Here is a 23191-nt window from a genome sequence, read left to right on the forward strand (position 1 = left end):
GAAAGTCTATTTTAATAACTTTTAACAGAGATGTATATAAAGAGAAAATGAGTAGGGTTTGAAATCCAAAGATATTCATGTTGAAATCCTAGCTCTGTTGATTTCTAGTTGTGCGGTGACGGGCCAGTCTATCTATCAGCCTGGACCTCAGTTTCTGTATCTAGAACACAGTATTAATGATGCTCTCTTGACAACACTGTTCTCAGAATTTGAAATGAGTTTGCAAAATGCCTAACAGTGCTTAGTAAGTGGTGACTATTCCTTGCGAGTCATCCTTTTGATACGAATAATCTTTATTAGCCCATGTACCAAAAGTTCCCGAAAGACTTTCAGTATTTCTTTGAATGGGAGAGGATTTAGAATATTGGTAATAAAAATATTAGGAATTGTAAACTTTGGGGGATGGATTATAACGAAATCAACCTGTGTAACCTTTCTTAAATTATCTACCACTGTTAAACTCTATTTCACAACATTCTAATCGTGATGATCTTTAAAATATACAAATAAAATATACACATCTTAGCCCTTTGTTCTTAAAAGATATTATTCTATCATCATACTTAGCATGCGGACCTAAAAAAAGGAAAAACACACAAAGGTAATAAATAACACAGAAAGAATCCTCACCTCCCATTTGATAATCATTTCCTTGGGTTGAGAAGCTTGAACCCTTATGTTTTGTGGATTCTTGTCTGGAGCTGAAAAATTACAAGTATTAAAACTACTTTTTCCCACTGTGTGGTCCATAGATAAATCATCGTATCATCCCTCCTCCCACAAAAAAAAGATTTTTAAAAACTTTGATTATATTTGTTTATTTCTATCTGGCCCAGTTTGAAAAAAGACTTACGGCAGTTTTCTTTTTTCCCCCAGCTGTGCTGAGATATAATTGGCACATAACATTGTGTAAGTTAACACTATGTTAAGGTGTACAGCATAATGATTTCAGAGTGTATATATATCACACATAGATAATATTTATATGTGTATATTGTGAACTGATCACCACAATAATGTTAGTTAACACATCTGTCACCTCACATAAGGCAGCTTTTAAATATATATTTTACTTCAGGGAGTAAAATCGTGTTCATGGAGTGATATAATTATTATTCAATGGAGAGTGGAAGGTTTTCTTTCCCTGTCTTCATTTTAACCCTGCTCTTTAAATTTTAAACCTGCTTTTAAAAATCTAAACCCACTATTTAAATATACATTTTTAGTTTTAAATCTGCTTTACTTTTTCTATTAGAATTATTGTTAGAAATTTTGCTGTGGATATTTGCCTCTAAGTGAATAAAATTAAAGATCATGTATTAATATCAACAGCCAAGTTTTAGGGGCATCAAATAGGAAACAGCAGTTAACGTGCCCATGAAATATATTCAGATGGATCCATTTTATAAAAAAGGGCTAAGTATGGAGTTTAGTGCCAAGATGAATTTATACTAAAATCATACAAGTATCTGATTCAGTTATTATCTCCCCTTGATTTTTCTCAATCCTAAAAGGGAATTCTATCCTAGCATATTTATTTCAGCCAGAGGAAAAAAAAACCAGGCTATGACCACATTGATAACCAATGCCAATTCAGTAATACAAATGTCAGCACTGTCATTATTTTTTTGGTTTGTAACATTATGTAAGTCTCATTCTTACAATGTTATAGTTAGAATTCTGTATACACTACTACAGCATGGTCATTCTTGAGAATTTTTTTAAAAAGCATCTTGGGAATTTAGATAGGTATTAGATATTCGTTTAGCTATTGAGATACAAAAATACACTAAATGGATAAAATTAATGACACTAGATGCAATGAAAATTTAACAAGCTGCCTATAACATGTCAAATGTTTTATTTCAGGAAGTTGAAATGAGGACAAAAATAAAGAGAGAAAGTTGACTTTCTCCCTATATACTGAACTTCAATTTAGAACTTACTTTATGGTACCTGGTTTTAACACAATACGTAGCTATCAGAAATTACTCAGAGTAATGCTTGTTCGTGTACCTCCTTGTAATATCCTGCTATCTATCAAACATTTACATACGACTTTTAAATAGTTTGTGTGCTGTTAAGTTTACAGAACTATTCAAGCTCTCTACTGGGAGAAATCTAAAATCCTACACCAGGTTATCAATCCTTTCCCTCCCCCACCACATTTGTTCAAAGATGCGACAGACTAAAACTTGTTAGGAAGTTGAGGTGTGAACTTACATACCTGCTGGGGGTGTTTCATGATGGTCTGATGGCTGGCTAGGCTGGCTTCTCCCTACTTCATTCACGGCTATGACCCTGAACTGGTATCTCACATACGGAGCCAAAGATAACATGACTGTTGTTTCCTCTCCTTGGACTCTAGTCAGTTCTTCCCACCTTCCAGGTTCCTCTCTGTTTCCTTCAAATTCTATAATATACTCTGGCAGTAGGAACAGAGAAAAACACATCAGAATGGATTGAGAATGTTCAAGTTATACTAAGATTTATATACAATATTAAACATTTTAAAGGATGTTCTAAGGATAATCCCCCCTTGGTGGTATTAATGGCTTTAATATTCATTTTAACTCTGGAAACTACAGTTATCCCAAGTCTTCCCTACCGCTAATATTGCTGTTGTGATCATCTCCAGCCTCCCATGTCAGCCGAACACTTCTGTTCTGTCTTTCAGACAAGTGAAGGTTTTCTGGCGGCTCCGGAACATCTGATTAATAATGAAAAATGACGGTGAGGAGAAGGCAGATCATTGCCTTTGTTGATCCCACTTCCTCACTCAGGCACACTGCAAGCCCCCTTCCCCTCGGGGCCCCTGTCTCCACTCTGAACTGCCAAATCTCACCAATCCTTCTGGTTCTATTTCAAATGGAAGGGAGGGTGGGAGGGAGATGCAAGAGAGAGGAGATATGGGGATATATGTATATGTATAGCTGACTTGCTTTGTTGTAAAGCAGAAAATAACACACCATTGTAAAGCAATTATACTCCAATAAAGATGTTAAAAAAAAAAACCCAAAAAACAAATGCAGCTTCCTTCACATCTGTACATTCCTTCCCTACTGTATTACCTCACTCTCTGGTGATTTCCAGTTCTCCAGGGGCCATCTTTGACCATCGGCATCAGAATTTCTTTTTTTAGGAGTAGTTATTAATGATGAAGATTTTTGGGCCCTATTTCTCTGGCTTACTGAAAGAGCTGGGCCCAGGAGTCTGCATTTCTAAAATGTCCTGGTAAGATATCATGAACAATGAATTTTGAGAAACATGAACTTGATCAAGGAGACCAGTATCTTCCAGCTCATATGCTTCTTTATATGCCTGGTTCATCTCCTGTATGCGACTAAATGGATCTTCCAGAGTAGGAACCACAGTTTATTAATTTTTGCACCACCCACAGTGCCTTGCACATAAATGTTTTGTGACTAAATAATTAAGTGAAAAATATATTATCACTTCAACCATGCATCTAATTATCATATTAGAGCAATAAATTTAGGCCCTATGACTACAGGAAAATAAGAGAACATGAACTCAGGCTTTCATCTCTACGTGGTTTGGATTTTTATTTTAATTTGTAACAGTGAGTTATCAGTATCTTATAGCAACTTTTATACTCTGTTGGCCTGGAGTTCTGAAGAATAGGAAGGGCGTTTATACTGGAAGAGGAAGATATGGCACTGAATGTTGTGACAGAGACTAGAAAATTGAGTAGGCGATGACAAATTTTAAGTGTTAAAGTACATGGAAATTTCTGGTACTTTAAAAATAAAAGGAACAGTAAAAAAAAAAAATGTGATCCCTAATAATCCTCACTTCCAAACTTTGGTTTCAATTCTCCCATGTATTCAAGGACATTCATCTTTTCTCAGAGGAGACGATGAAAGTAGCATCTAATGGGGCCTTCTTATGGGCTCTTCCTTCTCCAAGTGGGAAGCAACATCCATTGCTCCTGCTGAGTATTTGACAATTGTTGGAAATTTATACTGACAAAAAAATTGTTTTCAATTCAGAGGAGAATGTGTTTACTTTAAAAATGTGGTCAGTGACTGCGTCCACACTGTAGAGCCTTAAATAAGAATTTATTTCCTCAACAGGCTTGAGGATCTCTGAGCTCGGAGAACTTAGGCTCCTCTTCAGCACTTACTAAGGCCACTCATTTCTGACATTTTCTGAACCAACCAGTGCAGCCTGTTGCGTCTGACATTAAAATCTGCTCTTTCCGAGAATCACATGGAGCTACGATTGATGGACTGCAATTGAGATCTAAATGAATGATGCTCTTAAAGGATGTTTCTGGCAAGGCTTCTGAAAGTAACTTCTGTTTAAAATGGGTCAAGCATATACTTTAAAACACTATTTCCCGGGAAAAAGAGTCTTTGAGAAATTATACGTGGATTTGTCATTTGTTACTGTCACTTATGGGGCTATGCCTCTTAAAATCGGAGGCTGACCTGAAAATTAGAATGTAAATGCCAAGAAGTGGTTAAGAAAATGCAGCATATCTCATAGATTATTTTTTATTATTTTCTTTTCATTCTGAAAACATTTGGTAATTACCTCATAAGTAAATAGTACATGTAATCCTAGCCACTATTTATTTAAAATGATCAAAATTGAACAGTTCTAGAAGACGGCAGCCTCATTACAAGACAGATGTATTAAGTTTCACAAGAAAATTTAGATGGCATGTACCAAGTGGTAGGGGCCCCAGTCTCCTTGCCATTGCTCAAAATACTCGGGGGCAAAGGCCATGGATCCTGACATTTACACTTAAAATTGTCACGCCTGGGATAAACTCCAGTTTACCTTAGGTTCAACTGTTTTGTCTGGAGAATTACCACTGGAATGATTACTAAGGATTGAACCTTTCTGCCCCTGAGGTAGCTGAAACGTATCACCTAAAGGTTTCATTCTTTTGAACCAAGTCCATACCACCTACCACCTGGGAACTACTTTTTTTTTTTTTTTTTGAAAACCCAACATCGTGGCCATTTGCTTCGCTTGAAAGATGGTGGTCATTTATCTCACTTAAAATATAGTGGCCATTTGCTTCACTAGGAGATAACCTGCCTGTTTACTCATTTTTCACCAGCCTACCTCAAAAGAGACTGCATTCTTTCCTCTCAGTCTGTACCCATGGTAGGCAACCTACCTGTGAATCCCAGCAACCAAAGCGCTAAAGATAGAAATACCTGTTAATAATCAGGATTAATCTAGACATATGGTAAAGGTGTTTAGGCCAAATCAAACCTCTTCTAAGAGCTATCAGCAAACTCAAGGAAAACTAAATGGTGCCCAGTGAAACAGAACTATGAGAGAAAACTGTAAAAATGTCTTTATCAGTCAGGGTCCCAGCACAGCAGAGAGTCAACAGTTCACACAAGTTAGGGTACTTCAAAGAGATTCTAATCAAGACTCTTTCAAAAGATGTGAGCGGGATATCCAGGGTGGGGGGGTGAGGGGTGGGCAGGGCAGTTACTGGAATCCCATCAGAGAGCTGTGTGGACAAAGCCTCTGAGAGAATCAGTGACTTTGGCAGAGGTACACACACAGCCAGCCTGCAGGGAGGGATTATCCAGAAGAAACATACTCTCCCCCCCCACTGCCTCTGCTGCCAGGGCTCCCCATTGGCTGAACCGAATGAAAGGTAGGTGGTTTGTTGGTGTCCACACAGGTCACGTTTCTGGATTCAGAGAGCTGGTGGACGGTGAATCTGGAAGGGAAACTAGGAGAGCTACCCAACAGACGGTCTAAGAGCTATCAACATGGGTAACTGCAGGGGTAACTGCATTGATTACACCAGTGAGTTGTGTACATTGTTTTCTAATTAGCATTATTATTTAAAAAAAACAGAGGCCTTTCTTTGCAGAAGAACCCTTGAAGTCCCTCCCTCCCCCCCTTCCTGGGACCCTGGGAGCTGAGCTCGGTCGAGGCCACTGGTTTAGGGCAGGGCCAGTGTTTAATCCCCACTGGGCCCCTACCCTGACCCCTCCATGCTAGCCCGTCTCCATTCCTTAGCCACATTTCTCTGTGCACTAGCAAAGTGTAGCTCAAGGGTCCTGGGAACTCAAGCATGCTTCAGTTTTCTTTCTGCTGATAGCATCACCTACCTCCCACCGCTTCTGGCAACATTACCCAAGTAGAAAAAAGAAGTTAAGCGTCAATTAACTTCTTTAGAACCAGAAGAGGCGAAAGCATTCAAAAGCAGGGTCACTCTTTAACTGAAAATTTCAAACTCACAATAAATGTGCACGGGCTTAAATAATCATTGGTTTAATTGCCTGAAAACAGTGGAATTTAATCAGCAATGGAAGAGAAAGGAACAAAGATTTCTTCATTCGTTAGTGCACTTACCAAGGACAGCTACTTGAGTCAGAGCAGCAGTGCTATCTAGAGCAGTGTGAGCTGAACACGAGTATACACCTTGGTCTTCTACCGTGACATTAGATATAGTCAAATTAGCTCCATCAATAATTATCCTACCAGGGAAAAAGTGAGTCTATGGTGAGGATGAAACAAACAGAAACAATAGAAATGTAATCCTTTCAAAACTAAATATTCCCCATAGAAAGCAATTTAAGGAAGAATTAAAAAAAAAAAAAAACTTGTCCCATAATGCAAATTTTATTAGAGAATGCCATACTTGAAAACTGGAAAGTGTTATTCAAGCACACACAAATGTCTACAAGCCATGAAAGGGATCAGGTTGGTTGGCTGGTTGGTTTTTAAATTACCAAATCCAACCATCTGTGATTCATGGGTCAGTGATGGAAACATCTTGCCTGGTGTGTCTGAAGAGTGTACCATATACCTCACAATAGCTAAGATAAATTTGAGTCATTCTTAAGGTATGTTTAGGGAACCACCTACATAGGATCAACTTGGGTGCTTCTTACAAAGGCAGATGCCTGAATCGCACCCCAGTTCTACAGAACCACAACATCTGAGGTGAAGTCTGGCAATCTCTATTTTTGACAACTTTCTCTTTTCTCCATCCTTCCACCTCCCACACTGGATGCACTTTAAGATGGGATAAAAAGTGAACTCTGTGACTTATCTGAACAGTAGATGGCAGACTAGTGCTTCTTTTTGCAAATCATTTGGCTTTTTATTATTTGTTCTCTTTTTGCCGATTTGTAATTGAGTTTACTATATGAATTTTTTAAAAATGAATTACACCTTTACCCTATGCCTATGTATTGTTAGCATAACTATTCAAGTATTTTTTTTTAAAAAATAAAGTTCCATTAACTCTGAGATATATTCACAGCAGGGAGCTATTTAATTGAAATCAACAATGTCTTCCTTGTGGGGAGGGAGGGAAAATCTTAAGTAATTTAGTTTCTTAACATAAAACTCATATAGGCTGCTGAAAAGTTCGAGTTATAGAAAACCAATTAAAACTGTAGTAAAGTCAAACATGGTTCTGCCCTTTGATTATAGACAAAGTCGGCCCCTCACCCCTCCACCAATCACTGAATGATTTGCTAATCAATACTACTTGCTAATCAATACTACTCACTATGATTCTAATGATAAAGCTTTGACATAGTTTCTCAGTTCAGGTTAGTTAAGTGTCCATTTGGTACAAATATCAGAATATTACATACACTGACAATTTTGCAAAGTTTACCTTCTTAGATGAAGAAATACAATTTAATAGCCTCTTCAAGAGGGCTGTTTGTGCCCTGCACATCCACGAGGGCCCAGGGGAGCTGAAATCTAGCCTACAATCTTCTTGCCAAGATTTGTACCCTGGTGTGGGGCAGCTTCACGCCAGAAAGAAAGGGCAACTTAAGGGCAACTTTTCTGTAACACACTGTCCTTTAAAACTCACAAATGTACCTCATTTTAATCAAGGTAGAATGACCCCCCTGGTCCTTGAAATCTGGTAGGTATGATGTACCCCGGGAGGTTATTAAAAATTTCTTTTGTTGGGCTCAGTCCAGTTTCCAAATCAGAACTTTTGGGAATAGGACAAGGGCCACTGCATTTGCACATGATACCTAGGTAATTCTGGCTCACATCAAAATCTGACAACTATTTGTGTTAGCAAGGATACACTCTGCTGTGCTGAAGTAACAAACAGCTCCAAATTCTCAGTGCCTAAGACCACAACTCTTTATTTCTGTCTTACACTATGTTTCCATCATAGGTCAACTATATTCTGCTTGAAGAAATCCTTGTTAAGAACATTACACATTTAAAAAATGGTTTCTACTCTACATAGAACCTGTTCTCTGGCTTCATCTTCATCTCTGTTCCTCTCAGTGTTTTCCCCTGTTTTTACCTGCTTAACTACCTCCCTTTGTCATCATTCTACAACCTCTCACCCCCTTCATCTGAAATATCCAGATCCCTAGTCCCCGAACCATGTTAACCACCTCCAGTGTTTTCTTGCTCCATTCCATCTTGTAACAAATTTCGCTCCAGGCAATATTAAAAATGTTGCTTTCTTTGGAGACCTGTGTTTGAGGCTCGGTTTCACCAACTATGACTTGTATAATCTTGCACAAAACTTGGAGCCTAATTCACCTTATTTAAGAAATGGGGATAACAATACTTTCTTTTCAGGAGAAGTAAATGAGGGAAAACACATAAAGTGATTTGTGTATACAGCCTGGCTTACTATGTGCTCAAAGAGTGTTACTAATAATATTAATCAAATTGATTTAATTCATTGTGGGCTTGTAACTAATCACATTTCTTAATGCCCCCAACTCCCATTCCTCCTGCCTTTCTGCTTGAACAAATTACCTTAGTTCCTCTTTTCTTAGGAAGAGACCCTTCTCTATCCTTATAATCTCTGCCTAATCTAATGCCTTATAACCTCTGCATCCTTATCCCCCACCCCTGAGTCCTACCCCATTCATCTGCTGCCATTTCCGAGGGGAAAAAGAAGCCCTTCCTTGATGCCAAGATAAAGCCCTCACACTTGTGCTTTTGACACTCTTCCCTCTCACCTCCTATTCATGGACACGTGGACACATCCCATATCCCTCTGCCATCCCTCCTCCTTCAGGACTGGGTCGTTCACTCTGTCTATGGTCATGAACAGTCCCCATTACATTTGTTGAGGACAGTCTAAATTTTAAACATGGTTTGATAGCATATCCACACTCCATTTCATTTTTCATAACAATATTGTATTGTCTAGAGCCACCTGCAGGTTAGAAATCCACAGAAAATTCCTTGAGGTCATTTCAGCCTTCCTAATAGGTTTACTGTGAGCACAATAGAGGGAAAGCATGTATGGGAGGCACTAACATAACATGAGGCACCCAGCAGGTATAATGGTCCAGGGTAGCAGTTTCCAACACTCATCATACCCCTGTACATAACAGGGGACAAAAGGGGAGAGAAGGAGGTATTTTACTTCTCATTTTCCTCTATGTGCCTTTGGGTCAGAAATTTAAGCACTTTCTAGGTAAAAGCTTCTGGTTCCCAGCCTAGTAATGAGGAGAAGGTGTCCCGGCAGAAGGTGAGAAATGGGAGCTTACTAATGGTTCTACAGAAGTTTAGTACATACGTGTGATCTCAACTCCCTGCTACAATTCCCTGCCTGCTCCTGGCTCCAGTCAAGACAAGCCTGCAACAGTCATTCCCAGCCCAGCCCACCCCAAATATCACTTCTGTGTTAAGGAAAACTAGAAGAATGTCTGCATTACTTAGGTGACTCAGAGAGCCAGAGGCTCAATGGAGTTCAGCCCCAGCATCCTGCAGAAGCTATGAAACTGAGTCACACAAAGAGGCTGGTTGGAGAGTCTGGATTCAGGGCCTAAATATGCACGTCACATTACCAACCAGACATGAGTCTGATTCCCTTCTTGGCTATAACCCAGAGGTTATACGGAAGACCCCAAATAACTACACGGTTGACAAAACAGGGAGAATTTGGGGGGGGCGGGATCTGAGCAGTTGACAAATCAACTCACACCTAACCAAAGGCTGAAGATCTCTGTTGCAACGTGTAGTCTATTAAGTATCAACAATTACTCTCCTTTTGTGTCGCTGACAACTGGTTGCAGTACATATGCTGCCTTTCCACAAACATGAAATACAGAGGAGGGATGAGATGGAATAAATTAAGTACCCAGGGTGAAACCAATCAATGCCTTTATATAGAAGCGGCACACACACCCACAAATACCAAAACAGACCAAGCAGGTAACAGAAATGAGACAAGACTACCAGAGAAATGAGGAGAATGAATCAGCACAGCTAAACTGGACTGAGTACTGAGTATATTCTAAGTGCTTGGTGTTAACTCATAATAACCCTATGATGAAGTGACCTTAAACAATTTTTTTGAACTAAACTATGTTATAGAATATAAAACTAAGGCACAGAAAAGTTAGGCAGCTAGTCTAAGGTCACAGACCCAATAAGTGACAAAGTTGGGATTCAATCCCAAGCCCCTGGGTTCCAGAGGCCATGCTCGTAATGACACTGCCACCATCTCGCCTAAGGAATGCAAGTCCTGTCTAAAGATCTTCAGATTTAGTTTTTCAGAATGATGAATAACAAGACGGCAGGTGAGATTTGGAACAAGGATGGTCCAGTTTTAACCCCTAACTCAGCAACAATGCAAAAGGAAGGGGAATGTCCTCTGCTTCCAAAAGACAGCACACGCATTCATTAAATATTGACTGTTTTCTCCTCCTTTGATACTTCCTTTTCTCTTCCTTTGATGTTTAAATATAGTACTAGTCAGCGTCTAGTCACCCTTACTCTACATTCTCCCTTCTACACTTTTACATATTCTTTACAAAGAAGCCGGAAGGCTCAAAAATATACTTGCCAATACTTACCAATGGAAAGGATCTGAGATATGATTTAGCTTCTACCCGTGAGATAAATTCCTATGAGATTGGGAGGTAGAAGAGAAATGGGCACCATCTCCTCTGGGGCCTTGTGAGCTGACAGCGACTCTGGCAAATATAAGAGCTGGCAGTGCTGGACTCACCAGGAGAACCAGTGGGGTGAGGGGGGGCAGCGAAGACAGCAGCAATTTCCAGACATGTGAATTGCAGCCACAATGCCACATCACCGAGAACCCAAAAGCTTAGTAAGCAGCACCCACAGACCTATCTCCTCCACTCTTTCCAATGGTTTTGTGAACACCCAAGCCCATGCAATAAATATTCCTCAAATAACAGGAGCTGTTTCTGTTGCCTACACTCACAGGATGGTACACGTTACATGAAAAATCGGTAGCAAAAATGAGGAGAGAAACGTGTGGAAGTAAAGTGAAACAAGTACACTGTTTGACCTTTTAAACACTGCCTTAAAGACTGAAATGTCATAAGCAGTTTTTGTATTTTAATTCACTCTGTATACTTTTACAACTACTTTTCTTTCAAATGCAAGGTTTAATCCCAAGCAAATATTATGAGATACTATAATAGTTTACCATAAATAGGTGTTGTGTTTTGTTAAATTCTTTTTCTGCATCTATTGAGATTATCATATAGTATTTATCCTTCAATCTGTTAATATGGTGTATCACATTGATTGCTTTGTGTATACTGAAGAATCCTTGCATTCCTGGGATAAACCCCACCTGATCACGGTGTATGATCCTTTTAATGTGTTGTTGGATTCTGTTTGCTAGTATTTTGTTGAGGAGTTTTGCATCTATGTTCATCAGTGATACTGGCCTGTAATTTTCTTTAAAGACATACCAATTTCCAACAAACACATGAAAGGATGCTCAACATCACTAATCATTAGAGAAATGCAAATTAAAAACACAATGAGGTATCACCTCACATCGGTCAGAATGGCCATCATCAAAGAATCTACAAACAATAAATGCTGGAGAGGGTGTGGAGAAAAGGGAACCCTCTTGCACTGCTGGTGGGAATGTAAATGGATACAGCCACTATGGAGAACAGTATGGAGGTTCCTTAAAAAACTAAAAGTAGAACTACCATATGACCCAGCAATCCCACTACTGGGCATATACCCTGAGAAAACCATAATTCAAAGAGACATGTACCACAATGTTCACTGTGGCACTATATACAATAGCCAGGACATGGAAGCAGCCTACGTGTCCATCGACAGATGAATGGATAAAGAAGATGTTGCACATATATACAATGGAATATTACTCAGCCATAAAAAGCAACGAAATTGAGTTATTTGAAGTGAGGTGGATGGACCTAGAGTCTGTCACACAGAGTGAAGTAAGTCAGAAAGAGAAAAACAAATACCGTATGCTAAGGCATATATATGGAGTCTAAAAAAATGGTACTGATGAACTTAGTGGTAGGGCAGGAGTAAAGATAAAGTCATAAAGAATGGACTTGAGGACACAGGGGGAGAAGCGGAAGCTGGGACGAAGTGAGAGAGTAGCAATGACATATATATAGTACCAAATGTAAAATAGATATCTAGTGGGAAGCTGCTGCATAGCACAGGGAGATCAACTCAAGGTTTTGTAATGATCTAGAGGGGTGGGATTGGGGGGTGAGAGGTAGGCTCAAGAGGGAGGGGATATGGGGATAAATGTATACATTTAGCTGATTCACTTTGTTGTACAGCAGAAACTAACACAACACTGTAAAGCAATTATACTCCAATCAAGATTAAAAAAAATAGTTTACATACCTGCCATCCTCTGTGCCATTAATTTCAAAGGCTTCTCCATCTTTACTCCAGGATAATTTTAAACTGTATTTCAAATGTGAGTCACATTTGCTCTCACAATGTAATTCAAGTGTGTGTGATCTGGGGACACGAGGATTCTTAGGAGAAACTCTAAGTTTTGTAGCATCTGTTTTTACAAAATAAAGATACTAGTTAGAGCTATAGAACACAGCTTACTTTGCTCTCAAGTGCCTGCAATTTAATCAACCAAATTGGTCAATACTGATAGTCAAATCCTCATGCAATGTTTGTCACACTGTTATTTCCTAACATCATAGGTCATTACTATTTTCATTCCTTCCAAGCCAGGGCACCTGGGTAGAAGTATTATATTAATAGCAATTTCCCAAGAGTGTAAGCAAGCAAATGCCTCTGGATATTGAAAATAATATAAATTGTCTGGTGCTTCTGGACATGTGATCAAAGTACCATAAAGGGGAAATCAATTAATTTTCTATTACCTTGTTTACTATTGACTCAAATCTGAGGTTAAATGGTGAAGCCCATGCATAGATGAACTAACAACATGAAGGTGTGGAACGCGAACATAAGCACCATGAACGTGGAGGCTTTGCTTGTTTTGTTTCATTCAAGTAACTCCAGAGCCCAGAAGGGAGCCTGTGTACAGTAGGTACTCAATACGTATTTGTTGAATGAGTTACAGTGAGTCATATTTGGAAAGTAAATTAGTAATATCAATAATATGAATAAAATACCTAGGAATAAAAATAAAATACCTAGGAATAAACATACCTAAGGAGACAAAAGACTTGTATGCAGAAAACTATAAGACACAGATGAAAGAAATTAAAGACGATACAAACAGATGGAGAGATATACCATGTTCTTGGATTGGAAGAATCAACATTGTGAAAATGACCACACTGCCCAAAGCAAACTACAGATTTAATGCAATCCCTATCAAACTACCAATGGCATTTTTCACAGAACTAGGACAAAAAATTTTACAATTTGTATGGAAACACGAAAGACCCCGAATAGCCAAAGCAACCTTGAGAAAGAAAAATGGAGCTGGAGGAATCAAGTTCTCCAACTTCAAACTATACTACAAAGCTACAGTAATCAAGACCATATGGTACTGGCAAAAAAACAGAAATATAGATCAATGGAACAGGATAGAAAGCCCAGAGATAAACCTACGCACACATGGTCACCTTATCTTTGACAAAGGAGGCAAGAATATGCAATGGAGAAAAGACAGCCTCTTCAATAAGTGGTGCTGGGAAAACTGGACAGCTACATGTAAAAGAATGAAACTAGAACACTTCCCAACACCGAACACAAAATAAACTCAAAATGTATTAAAGACCTAAATGTAAGGCCAGACACTATCAAACTCTTAGAGGAAAACATAGGCAGAACACTCCATGACATAAATCACAGCAAAATCCGTTATGACCCACCTCCGAGAGAAATGGAAATAAAAACAAAAATAAACAAATGGGACCTAATGAAATTTAAAAGCTTTTGCACAGCAAAGAAAACCATCAACAAGACGAAAAGAGAACCCTCAGAATGGGAGAAAATATTTGCCAATGAAGCAACTGACAAAGGATTAATCTCCAAAATATACAAGCAGCTCAATATCAAAAAAATAAACAACCCAATCCAAAAATGGGCAGAAGACCTACATAGACGTTTCTCCAAAGAAGATATACAGATTGTCAACAAACACATGAAAGGATGCTCAACATCACTAATCATTAGGGAAATGCAAATCAAAACTACGAAGAGGTATCACCTCACACCACTCAGAATGGCCATCATCAAAATATCTACAAACAATAAATGCTGGAGAGGGTGTGGAGAAAAGGGAACCCTCTTGCACTGTTGGTGGGAATCTAAATTGATACAGCCACTATGTAGGACAGTATGGAGGTTACTCAAAAAGCTAAAAATAGAACTACCATACGACCCAGCAATCTCACTACTAGGCATATACACCACAGAAACCATAGTTCAAGAAGATTCATGTACCACGATCTTCATTGCAGCTCTATTTACAATAGTCAAGACATGGAAGCAACCTATGTGTCCATCTACAGATGAATGGATAAAGAAGACATGGCACATATATACAATGGAATATTACTCAGCCATAAAAAGAAACGAAATTGAGTTATTTGTAGTGAGGTGGACGGACCTAGGGACGGTCATACAGAGTGAAGTAAGTCAGAAAGAGAAAGACAAATACTGTATGCTAACACATATATACAGAATTGAAAGAAAAAAAATGGATCTCATGAACGTAGGGGCAGGACAGGAATAAAGATGCAGACATAGAGAATGGACTTGAGGACCCGTGGAGGGGGAAGGGTAATCTGGGACAAAGTGAGAGAGTAGCACTGCCATATATACACTACCAAATGTAAAATAGATAGCTAGTGGGAAGCAGGTGCAAAGCACAGGGAGTTCAGCTCGGTGCTTTGCGACCACCTAGAGGGATGGGAGGGAGATGCAAGAGGGAAGGGATATGGGGATATATGTATACATATAGCTGATTCACTTTGTTATACAGCAGAAACTAACACAACACTGTAAAGCAATTATACTCCAATAAAGATGTTAGAAAACAAAACAAAATAATATAAAGCTCAAACATTGGTACCGTGGCTGTCTTGGAAAATGTCTGTTTCTTTATAATTGTTTCAAAACATATAATCCTTACTCTTAAGGACCATATTAAAGGCAGATATACTTTACCCCAATGTGGCACTTGGTAATCCTCTCAGAAGCTAAAACTCATGAGCTGACCTCCAACTCCACAATCATGTTCTAATATTTGCTATCTATATGTTACTCAAGAAACTGATTAAAAATTGAAGTGTTAGTAAAATTGAGTTTTTGATATTCCAAGCATGAAATCTGAAGAGGTTATCAAATTGAATTAATTTAAAGTGAATTACTAAACATCCTAATTCTAAATTTAAAGGAATCCATTGAATAATAATTGATACCATTTAATAAGCACTTATTTCATTTAACTAGACTCTGTGAAGAAGTTTACATTCATTGTGACATTTTACAACACTTCTACGAATATTAATATCTCTACCTTACCGAGAAGATAACTTAAGGCTAAAATGAAATTAAGTAAGGATACTAATATTTTCTAACTAGTAAGGGACTGAGCTGTGATTTGAACTCAAGGCTGGAAGACACCAAAGCTCATGCTGCATAGCCTCTTATTCAATTCCATTCTTGACATTCCTTTTTCATATGTGAAAAGTATGCCCTTAATTCTCATGGATACGATTCCTATATAACCCTTACATATACAATGGACATGAGAGCAGACCAAAAGTTTATGAACGTGGCCTTCTCTCTGGCCACTAGCAGTTCTGAGGTCCACTTTGGGCCAAGCACCGTGTTGGGCAACAGGAATGTGAAAGTTCCTTTGGATTCCAGACTTCACTCTCATTATCTTTGCCCTGGCGGAGTTGCTTATCTTTGATCTAGGTTGGTTTTACAAAGTAGAAAAAGAATCATCTCCATTGATGTTATAAGAGCACTTTAAAAATTGCACATACCACTTGAAAATGCAGAGAGACATCCACTACAAGTAGACATCAATGAATACTAGTGTGCCTTAAAAATATAGTCCATGGGGCTGGCATGTTGGGTAACTTAGGGTATAGAAAAAAATACGATGGAAGAATAAAAGAAGGAAAGAAGGGTGTGCGTGTGTGTGCAGAGAGAGAGACAAATGTTAAGGTAGCAGCGAAAACCGATGATTAAACAAATATGTACCTGTTATCTAGGCAGAGGTAGTAGCAGGCCATGAGAATGACCTGTCACAGGAAATACAAACCCTCCCTCCATTTACTATAGAATCTTTCTATTCTTTGTGTTTCCCTGAAAAGGGTTGTCTGAGCGATTTTAAAATCAAAATACTGCTGATGCCTGTGCATCTGGGTTCCAGTAAGCCTGAATCTAGGTGCTGAGATGCCCCTCTTTGGGACACTGACGTATCTTGGCACATACTTAACTATTGGGAGCAATTACAAATGAAACAGGCTGCTTGAACAAGAGAAAAAATACAGAGCTGTTTATGACTCAAAAAGACAAAACTCTGCTCATTTTGTCATGCCGGAGTCTTTACGAAACTGATCCTTTATGAGTTTATTTGTGAAATTTTTAGTTCAAAGAGTTGAATACTGGTGACATTACATTGAGTTGGTTATTGAAATAAAATAGAGTTACAGGAATACACCAAAATAGAGGACTTTTAAATACTGCTGGTCATCCATCACCAAGAACACCTAGTTCTCTCTTACAATTGTATAAAGCCATGGACACATCATCGACATATCCGATAATTCTTGTGAGGGTCGTTTAGATGAAACCCAATCTAGGAGTTTTGAAACAGTCTAAAGAAATTTAACAGATGCCCGAACTTAAATCATATTGTTTCACTTGGGAAAATGAAAAACTGAAGCCATGTGACAATTCATGCAAAGTAAAAACAAAATAAAATTACTTCTAATATCCAAATTGGCTGTGACTGCTGTTTTTCCTTTAGCATTTTCTACCCAACAAGAGTAGGAGCCAGCATCTTCTTCTGTGGTCTCGCTGATCTGTAACGTGCCATTCTCATGGAAATGATACCGTCTGCCTTCAAGGGGTTTTGCTTCTTCCACCTTCTGCCTATAGAAAGTATAAATCAATGTGGGTTTGATAGAATCCTATACTCTTTGGCAAACTGGCTGCTGATGTCATTCAGTCTTATCCCTTCTTCAGGAGCTTAGCAGACCTTATGAAATGTTCCATTAGAGTTCACAATTTTTCCACAATAGGCGATAGGTATACATCTTACCTGCCCAAATAGACTGTGACTGGAGGAAACCTGTGTCTGAGCTCTATGCTTCTGCTGTATTTATAACAGCACTCAGTACCACTTTACATCTGTCCTCAGAGTTTAATAAATAGTTTCTGCCTTATTGACGGTGAACCCTCTAGTTAGTCATTGCTTCAGGGTACTAAATGGGAAAGCTGGTAATTGAACGAGATAATGAACATTCTGAACCTCCTGCTGTCCTAGAGGAACGTTGGTCGCTCAGAAATATTATAGGCCAGAAAGTCTTTCCTGTCCTGTGGACACGGGTAACATTGACCCTCATCACCCAGAGTCATTTTCTCCTACATTCATCCATTTTCCAAGCATTTGCTGCCACAGCTTGATTCTCCCTATGCGTTTCACAGTAAGAGGCTACCGGAGAGAAAAGATGCAAAGGACAAAGTCTGGCTGCTGTTCACACGAGATTTTACAGGGCGGGCACTAGGGTAAGGCAAGTGAGGCGCTTGCCTCAGAGACAAAATTTAAGGGTTGCCAAAAAAAATCTCAGTATAATCAAGATAAATATTTTAATGAGGTATTTCTAAAAATCAAAAATAATACAAAAGAATCCACAATGAACAAAATATCCAAATTTTAAATAAAGACAGAATCTGACCCTAAACTTGGATGACCTTGCCTTGCTCTCCTCATTCTAATCTCAGCCCTGCAGAGCCCTGGGGAAAATTACTTAAGACTAGTTTAACCAAGTTTTTCCAGTGAAGGAATAAATATGGTAGATTCATACAATGGTGTGTTTGAAGTTACTATACCAACTAATATTTCGAAGTTAAATTCAAAACACATGTTGACAAAGTTTTAAACATAGGCACTTGGAATGAAATGCAGACTTAACAATTATTTAGATAATACCCAAAACAACAACAGTAATGTATGACCTTAGATATATCTGTAATGGAGACCTAAACTACCTATAAAATTGTCTTAGCAATCACTTCAATTTTTTGCTTTCCTTTGTGAGCAAAGACGGCTCTCCATATTTCCCCACGTGAGCGAATACCACAAATCTAGTCAACAGTGCCAGGAAAGGTAGGTGAGTAAGTTTGCTACCTTAGTTGTCAGAGGCACTCGCTACATGTAATAACTGACTTGACACAGTGCAGCCTGTCAAGTGATGGATGAAGAAACAAGGCACAATCTACAACTGACATTCTCTTAAGAAAACTGTGTAACAGCTTACCAGGACACAATTGCCTCGGGTGAAGCAAAGAACTCACAGTGTAAGAAAGCACTGTACCCCACCACTGTGGCATAATTTTCTTCATCAGCAGTTTGTATCAATGGACGGACATCTATTGGAAAACAATATAAATGCAGTTTTAAATGTTCATATAATACAAGCAAATTTTTTTCTATACCCCAGCCATATTAATAAGGGAAAACAGTTGAATATCACAGTTCGTATTCTTGAATTGCAAAGTATCCCAATGCAATATATTTTTGGAAGTATAACTTGTAGCACGAGGTCTCATGCTCAAATGTAAAGTGAAAGGTACTTTGATTTTTCCCCACGTTTTATGTGCCAAGAATTCAATCTACTTGTGAGTAGGACCGTGAACATTTTCCTGTAGAAAAGAGCAGACAAATAGTCTGCTCCCAAGTATGCTTACCTACAACGTCGACGTTGGCATTGGCAAGGATAGTGCCGTGGACATTCGAGGCTTCACACTGGTACACAGCAGTGTGATTTGGTTGCACATTGGTAAAACTGATTTCCCTGGGGGAGATGACATCACCAGAAAATGGATTTCCTACAAGAGATTAAAGACTGTCAGTGTGATAAAAAATAGAACCTCAAATATTTATACACTATTCATTAAACGTGTCACACAGTATTTATATTTTAAGACCAGTTTAGGGTGAATACGAGTTCACTGAAGCCAATTCTTTAGAATTTCTTAACATCAACCATGATTTTTTCTTTCCAGACCCTTCTGCAATTTCAATCGTCCTTCAAATGAGTATTTTTTGCCAAAATATGTGTTGATCTCTAGCTGTCTGCCTCTCCATACCCACATCCACAACAAAGATTCCACATTTTCTGTTTAGCACTCAAGTCCCACTATGAACTGAATCTCACTTACTCTTGTAATTGAAGTCCTGATACTGCCCAGCGTAAACCACATGATCAACACAGCTGGATCCCCACAATCCACAAATATTGACTGCTATCTTCCCCCTTGACATGTTGTTCCTCTGTTTCACTTCTCTGCCCTTCTGCAATTTTCCCGTCTACACCATTCATTTCAATTGCCCTGTTTTGCTATTTAACCACTTCAGATAAATAGCTCATATACTTAATTTTCCCAGGAGGACTAAACTCTTCTTGAGAGCACAGACCAGGTCTTCTACCTTTTCGGCAATAAATCTTACCCCACTGCTTATCCATGTGTAATTCTGGAAGTATCTTTTGGAAGTGAGAAAATCTATTTATGGTACTTTATATTATTTTAAGATTTATTTATTCATTTATTTATCTTGGCTGAGTTGGGTCGACGTTGCTGCACTCGGGCTTTCTCTACTTGTGGCGAGCGGGGGCTGCTCTTCGTTGCACTGCACAGGCTCCTCATTGCGGTGGTTTCTCCTGTTGCGGAGCAGGGGCTCTAGGCGCATGGGCTTCAGTAGTTGTGGCATGAGGGTTCAGTAGTTGTGGTTCGCAGGCTCTAGAGCACAGGCTCAGTAGTTGTGGCACACAGGCTTAGTTGCTCCATTGCCTGTGGGATCTTTCTGGACCAGGGCTCGAACTCCTGTCCCCTGCATTGGCAGGTGGATTCTTAACCACTGCACCACTAGGGAAGTCCCTATGGTGCTTTAATTAAGGGCCAGTGAACTCTGTTGGATACAGCACATGTGTTATCTCATTAACTCTGCTCAGAACCTGCAATATCAGCACCAGTATGGCCAGTGAGCAGGTCGGGGGGACTGTATTTCAGTCAATACCACATCCCACAGCATTAAAAAAAATAATAAATTTATTTATTTATTTGTTGTGGTGTGAGGGCTTCTCAGTGTGGTGGCTTCTCTTTGTTGTGGAGCATGGGCTCTAGGTGCACGGGCTTCAGTAGTTGTGGCACACGTGCTTAGTAGCTGTGGCGCATGGGCTTAGTTGCCCCACAGCATGTGCAGATCTTCCCAGACCAGGGCTCAAACCCATGTCCCCTGCATTGGCAGGCGGATTCTTATCCACTGTGCCACCAGGGAAGCCCCATTCCCACAGCATTTGGCCATGTGTCAAAGCACGTGCCCTGCTCTGAAACTACAAACAAGAAGTGGGAAGAGAAACATATTAGCTAGGAATGCTGAATAAGGGGCACAAATGTTACAATTTTTCATTTATGGGCTTCCCTGGTGGTGCAGTCGTTAAGAAGCCACCTGCCAATGCAGGGGACAGGAGTTCGATCCCTGGCCCAGGAAGATCCCACATGCCGCGGACCAACTAAGCCTGTGAGCCACAACTACTGAGCCCACACACCACAACTACTGAAGCCCACGCGCCTAGAGCCCATGCTATGCGACAAGAGAAGCCACCGCAATGAGAAGCCCACGCACCGCAATGAAGTGTGCAACAACGAAGACCCAATACAGCCAAAAAAAAAAAAAAAGAAAAAGTGACGATGCTAAGTTTTAGGTCATAGAAAACATTGAATATTACATAATAAAATAGAAGATGTTTTTAACATCTTTATTGGAGTATAATTGCTTTACGATGGTATGTTAGCTGCTGCTGTATAACAAAGTGAATCAGCTATATGTATACATATATCCCCATATCCCTCCCCTCTTGCATCTCCCTCCCTCCCACCCTCCCTATCCCACCCGTCGAGGTGGTCACAAAGCACCAAGCTGATGAAACTATGGCCTCCTGTTTGGGTGACAAGTAATTAAACATTGCTCTAAGATGCCTTCTGGGATAGGTATGGAAACTGCAGAGTATTGTGGCATACAGACTTCCAGGAGCTTCCGGAATTCTAGAAAAATTCTAAAATTCTTTATCAAACAAAAACCACTAGTTCTGACATAAGTTGTCTTTGATCAGCTCAAAGGGCAAACATGCAATATAGGGGGAGAAACTTCAGCTCTGGAATTAATCATTTCAGTTCCATTTATGGCTCTAAATTCACTTGGGTTGTGTCCTCAATCAAGTAAGTAATGTAATCTCTGAGCCGCATTTGCCATATCTACAACCTGAAGAATAAAAATATCTCCTTTGCAGGGCCCACTAGGAGGCTCAGAAATATTGGATGCAAAGTATTTGAAAAAGGTTAGGCTTGTAATCAATAATAGTAATCATTTTGATTTAATTTTCAAATATTCTTTATAAAGGATATGTAATTGTTAAAATATAAGCTTAAAGAGATTTCAAACCCTTTAGTGATCCACTGTCATCAAACATCCCAATTATAAATGGTTATGACCTGTTGGCAGGGAAGCAAGGAGAGCTGTGGAAAGAACACAGAACATGGGTTCCAAAAATGTGGCTTTGGTTCTAGGTCTGCCATTACTCAGCTGTGCTATCTTGCATTAGTTTGTCTTCAGCCTTGATGTGCTCACCCATCAACAAACGTGTTGGCTCTATTTTGTATATAAATCCATAACCTACCTGTTACTACTACCAGTCTAGCCCAAGGGCCCAGTATCTTTTAGGCAGCTCCTAATTGGAGTCATACAATTGCTTCTCCATTCAGAGGCCAGAAAAGTTCTTTGTTAATAAATTAGAGCCTGTCACTCTTCTGCTCTGAATCGTCCAAGAGCTGCCCATCTTACAATAATATCCCAAGCGCCCTTTTGGACCTTCCCCTTTACATATGATGTGGTCCCTGCACCTCCGGACTAATCTCTCCCAGCACTGCCCCCTCCTCACTCACTCGGCTTCAGCCATACTGCAGTCCCTGCTTTTCCTCGACACTCCAAATATACCTGGGGTCTTTTCACTCACTGAGCTCTCCACCCTGAAAGCTCTTTCATTGGTAGTTGCATCTTTCAGATCTCTACTGAAAGGTAAATAACCACAAGGATCTTACGAGTCTTATCCTAAAATCGGAGAGCAGCTCTAGGTCCTGGACTTCTCTCACACCCACCCCTTCCCCAGCTAGTTTTCACTTTACCACATTTATGTGTTTATTCTTCTATTGCTTATCTCTCCCCACTAGAATGTCCGATTCATGAGAGCAGAGACTGTCCGTTTTATTCACTGCTATCTCCCAAGCAACAAGGCCAGTGCCTGGCACAAAGAAGGCATTCAATAAATATTACTGAAGGAAATAATCAATCTGTTAAATATGAGTAACCGTACTCCCTTAAAAAGGCTCATGTGGGGACAAAGCAGTACGTGAAAGTTCTTCATAAACAGCCAAGTGCAATTCAAATATAAAATTTTATGATTTTATGTTCCAGAAAATCTGCATTTTTTGTTTTAGCATCCTTAACATTCTTTATCAACAAAAGTTGTTTTCATTTCTGATTTACCTGAAGTCTTATTTTTCATTTCTTATTCTGTTCTCTAAAGAGATGAGGAAAAAGGTCTCAAATTGAGGAAACTAATGAGGGCTGAAGTGTCATCAACAGATGAATGAATAAAGAAAATGTGAGATAACTGCTGTATTTAAAACGGATAACCCACAAGGACCTACTGTAGAGCACAGGGAACTCTGCTCAACG

General features: G+C 39.3%; 1 protein-coding gene across 3 annotated transcripts in view; it reads right to left on the reverse strand.

The window, feature by feature from the left end:
* CHL1 (cell adhesion molecule L1 like) overlaps positions 1-23191 on the reverse strand; it is an 80291-nt gene that overhangs the window by 18433 nt on the left and 38667 nt on the right. For all 3 annotated transcript variants that reach the window (XM_065884907.1, XM_065884908.1, XM_065884906.1), the window contains 8 exons: positions 19144-19284; positions 18714-18825; positions 17159-17325; positions 12619-12784; positions 6358-6482; positions 2609-2710; positions 2228-2425; positions 631-701 (listed from right to left, as the gene is read on the reverse strand). In XM_065884907.1, the coding sequence (XP_065740979.1) occupies positions 631-701; positions 2228-2425; positions 2609-2710; positions 6358-6482; positions 12619-12784; positions 17159-17325; positions 18714-18825; positions 19144-19284 (1082 nt within the window). The remainder of the gene's footprint in view (positions 1-630; positions 702-2227; positions 2426-2608; positions 2711-6357; positions 6483-12618; positions 12785-17158; positions 17326-18713; positions 18826-19143; positions 19285-23191) is intronic.

This window comes from Phocoena phocoena, chromosome 10 (assembly GCF_963924675.1).
Source record: "Phocoena phocoena chromosome 10, mPhoPho1.1, whole genome shotgun sequence".
In the NCBI taxonomy this organism is placed as follows: domain Eukaryota; kingdom Metazoa; phylum Chordata; class Mammalia; order Artiodactyla; family Phocoenidae; genus Phocoena; species Phocoena phocoena.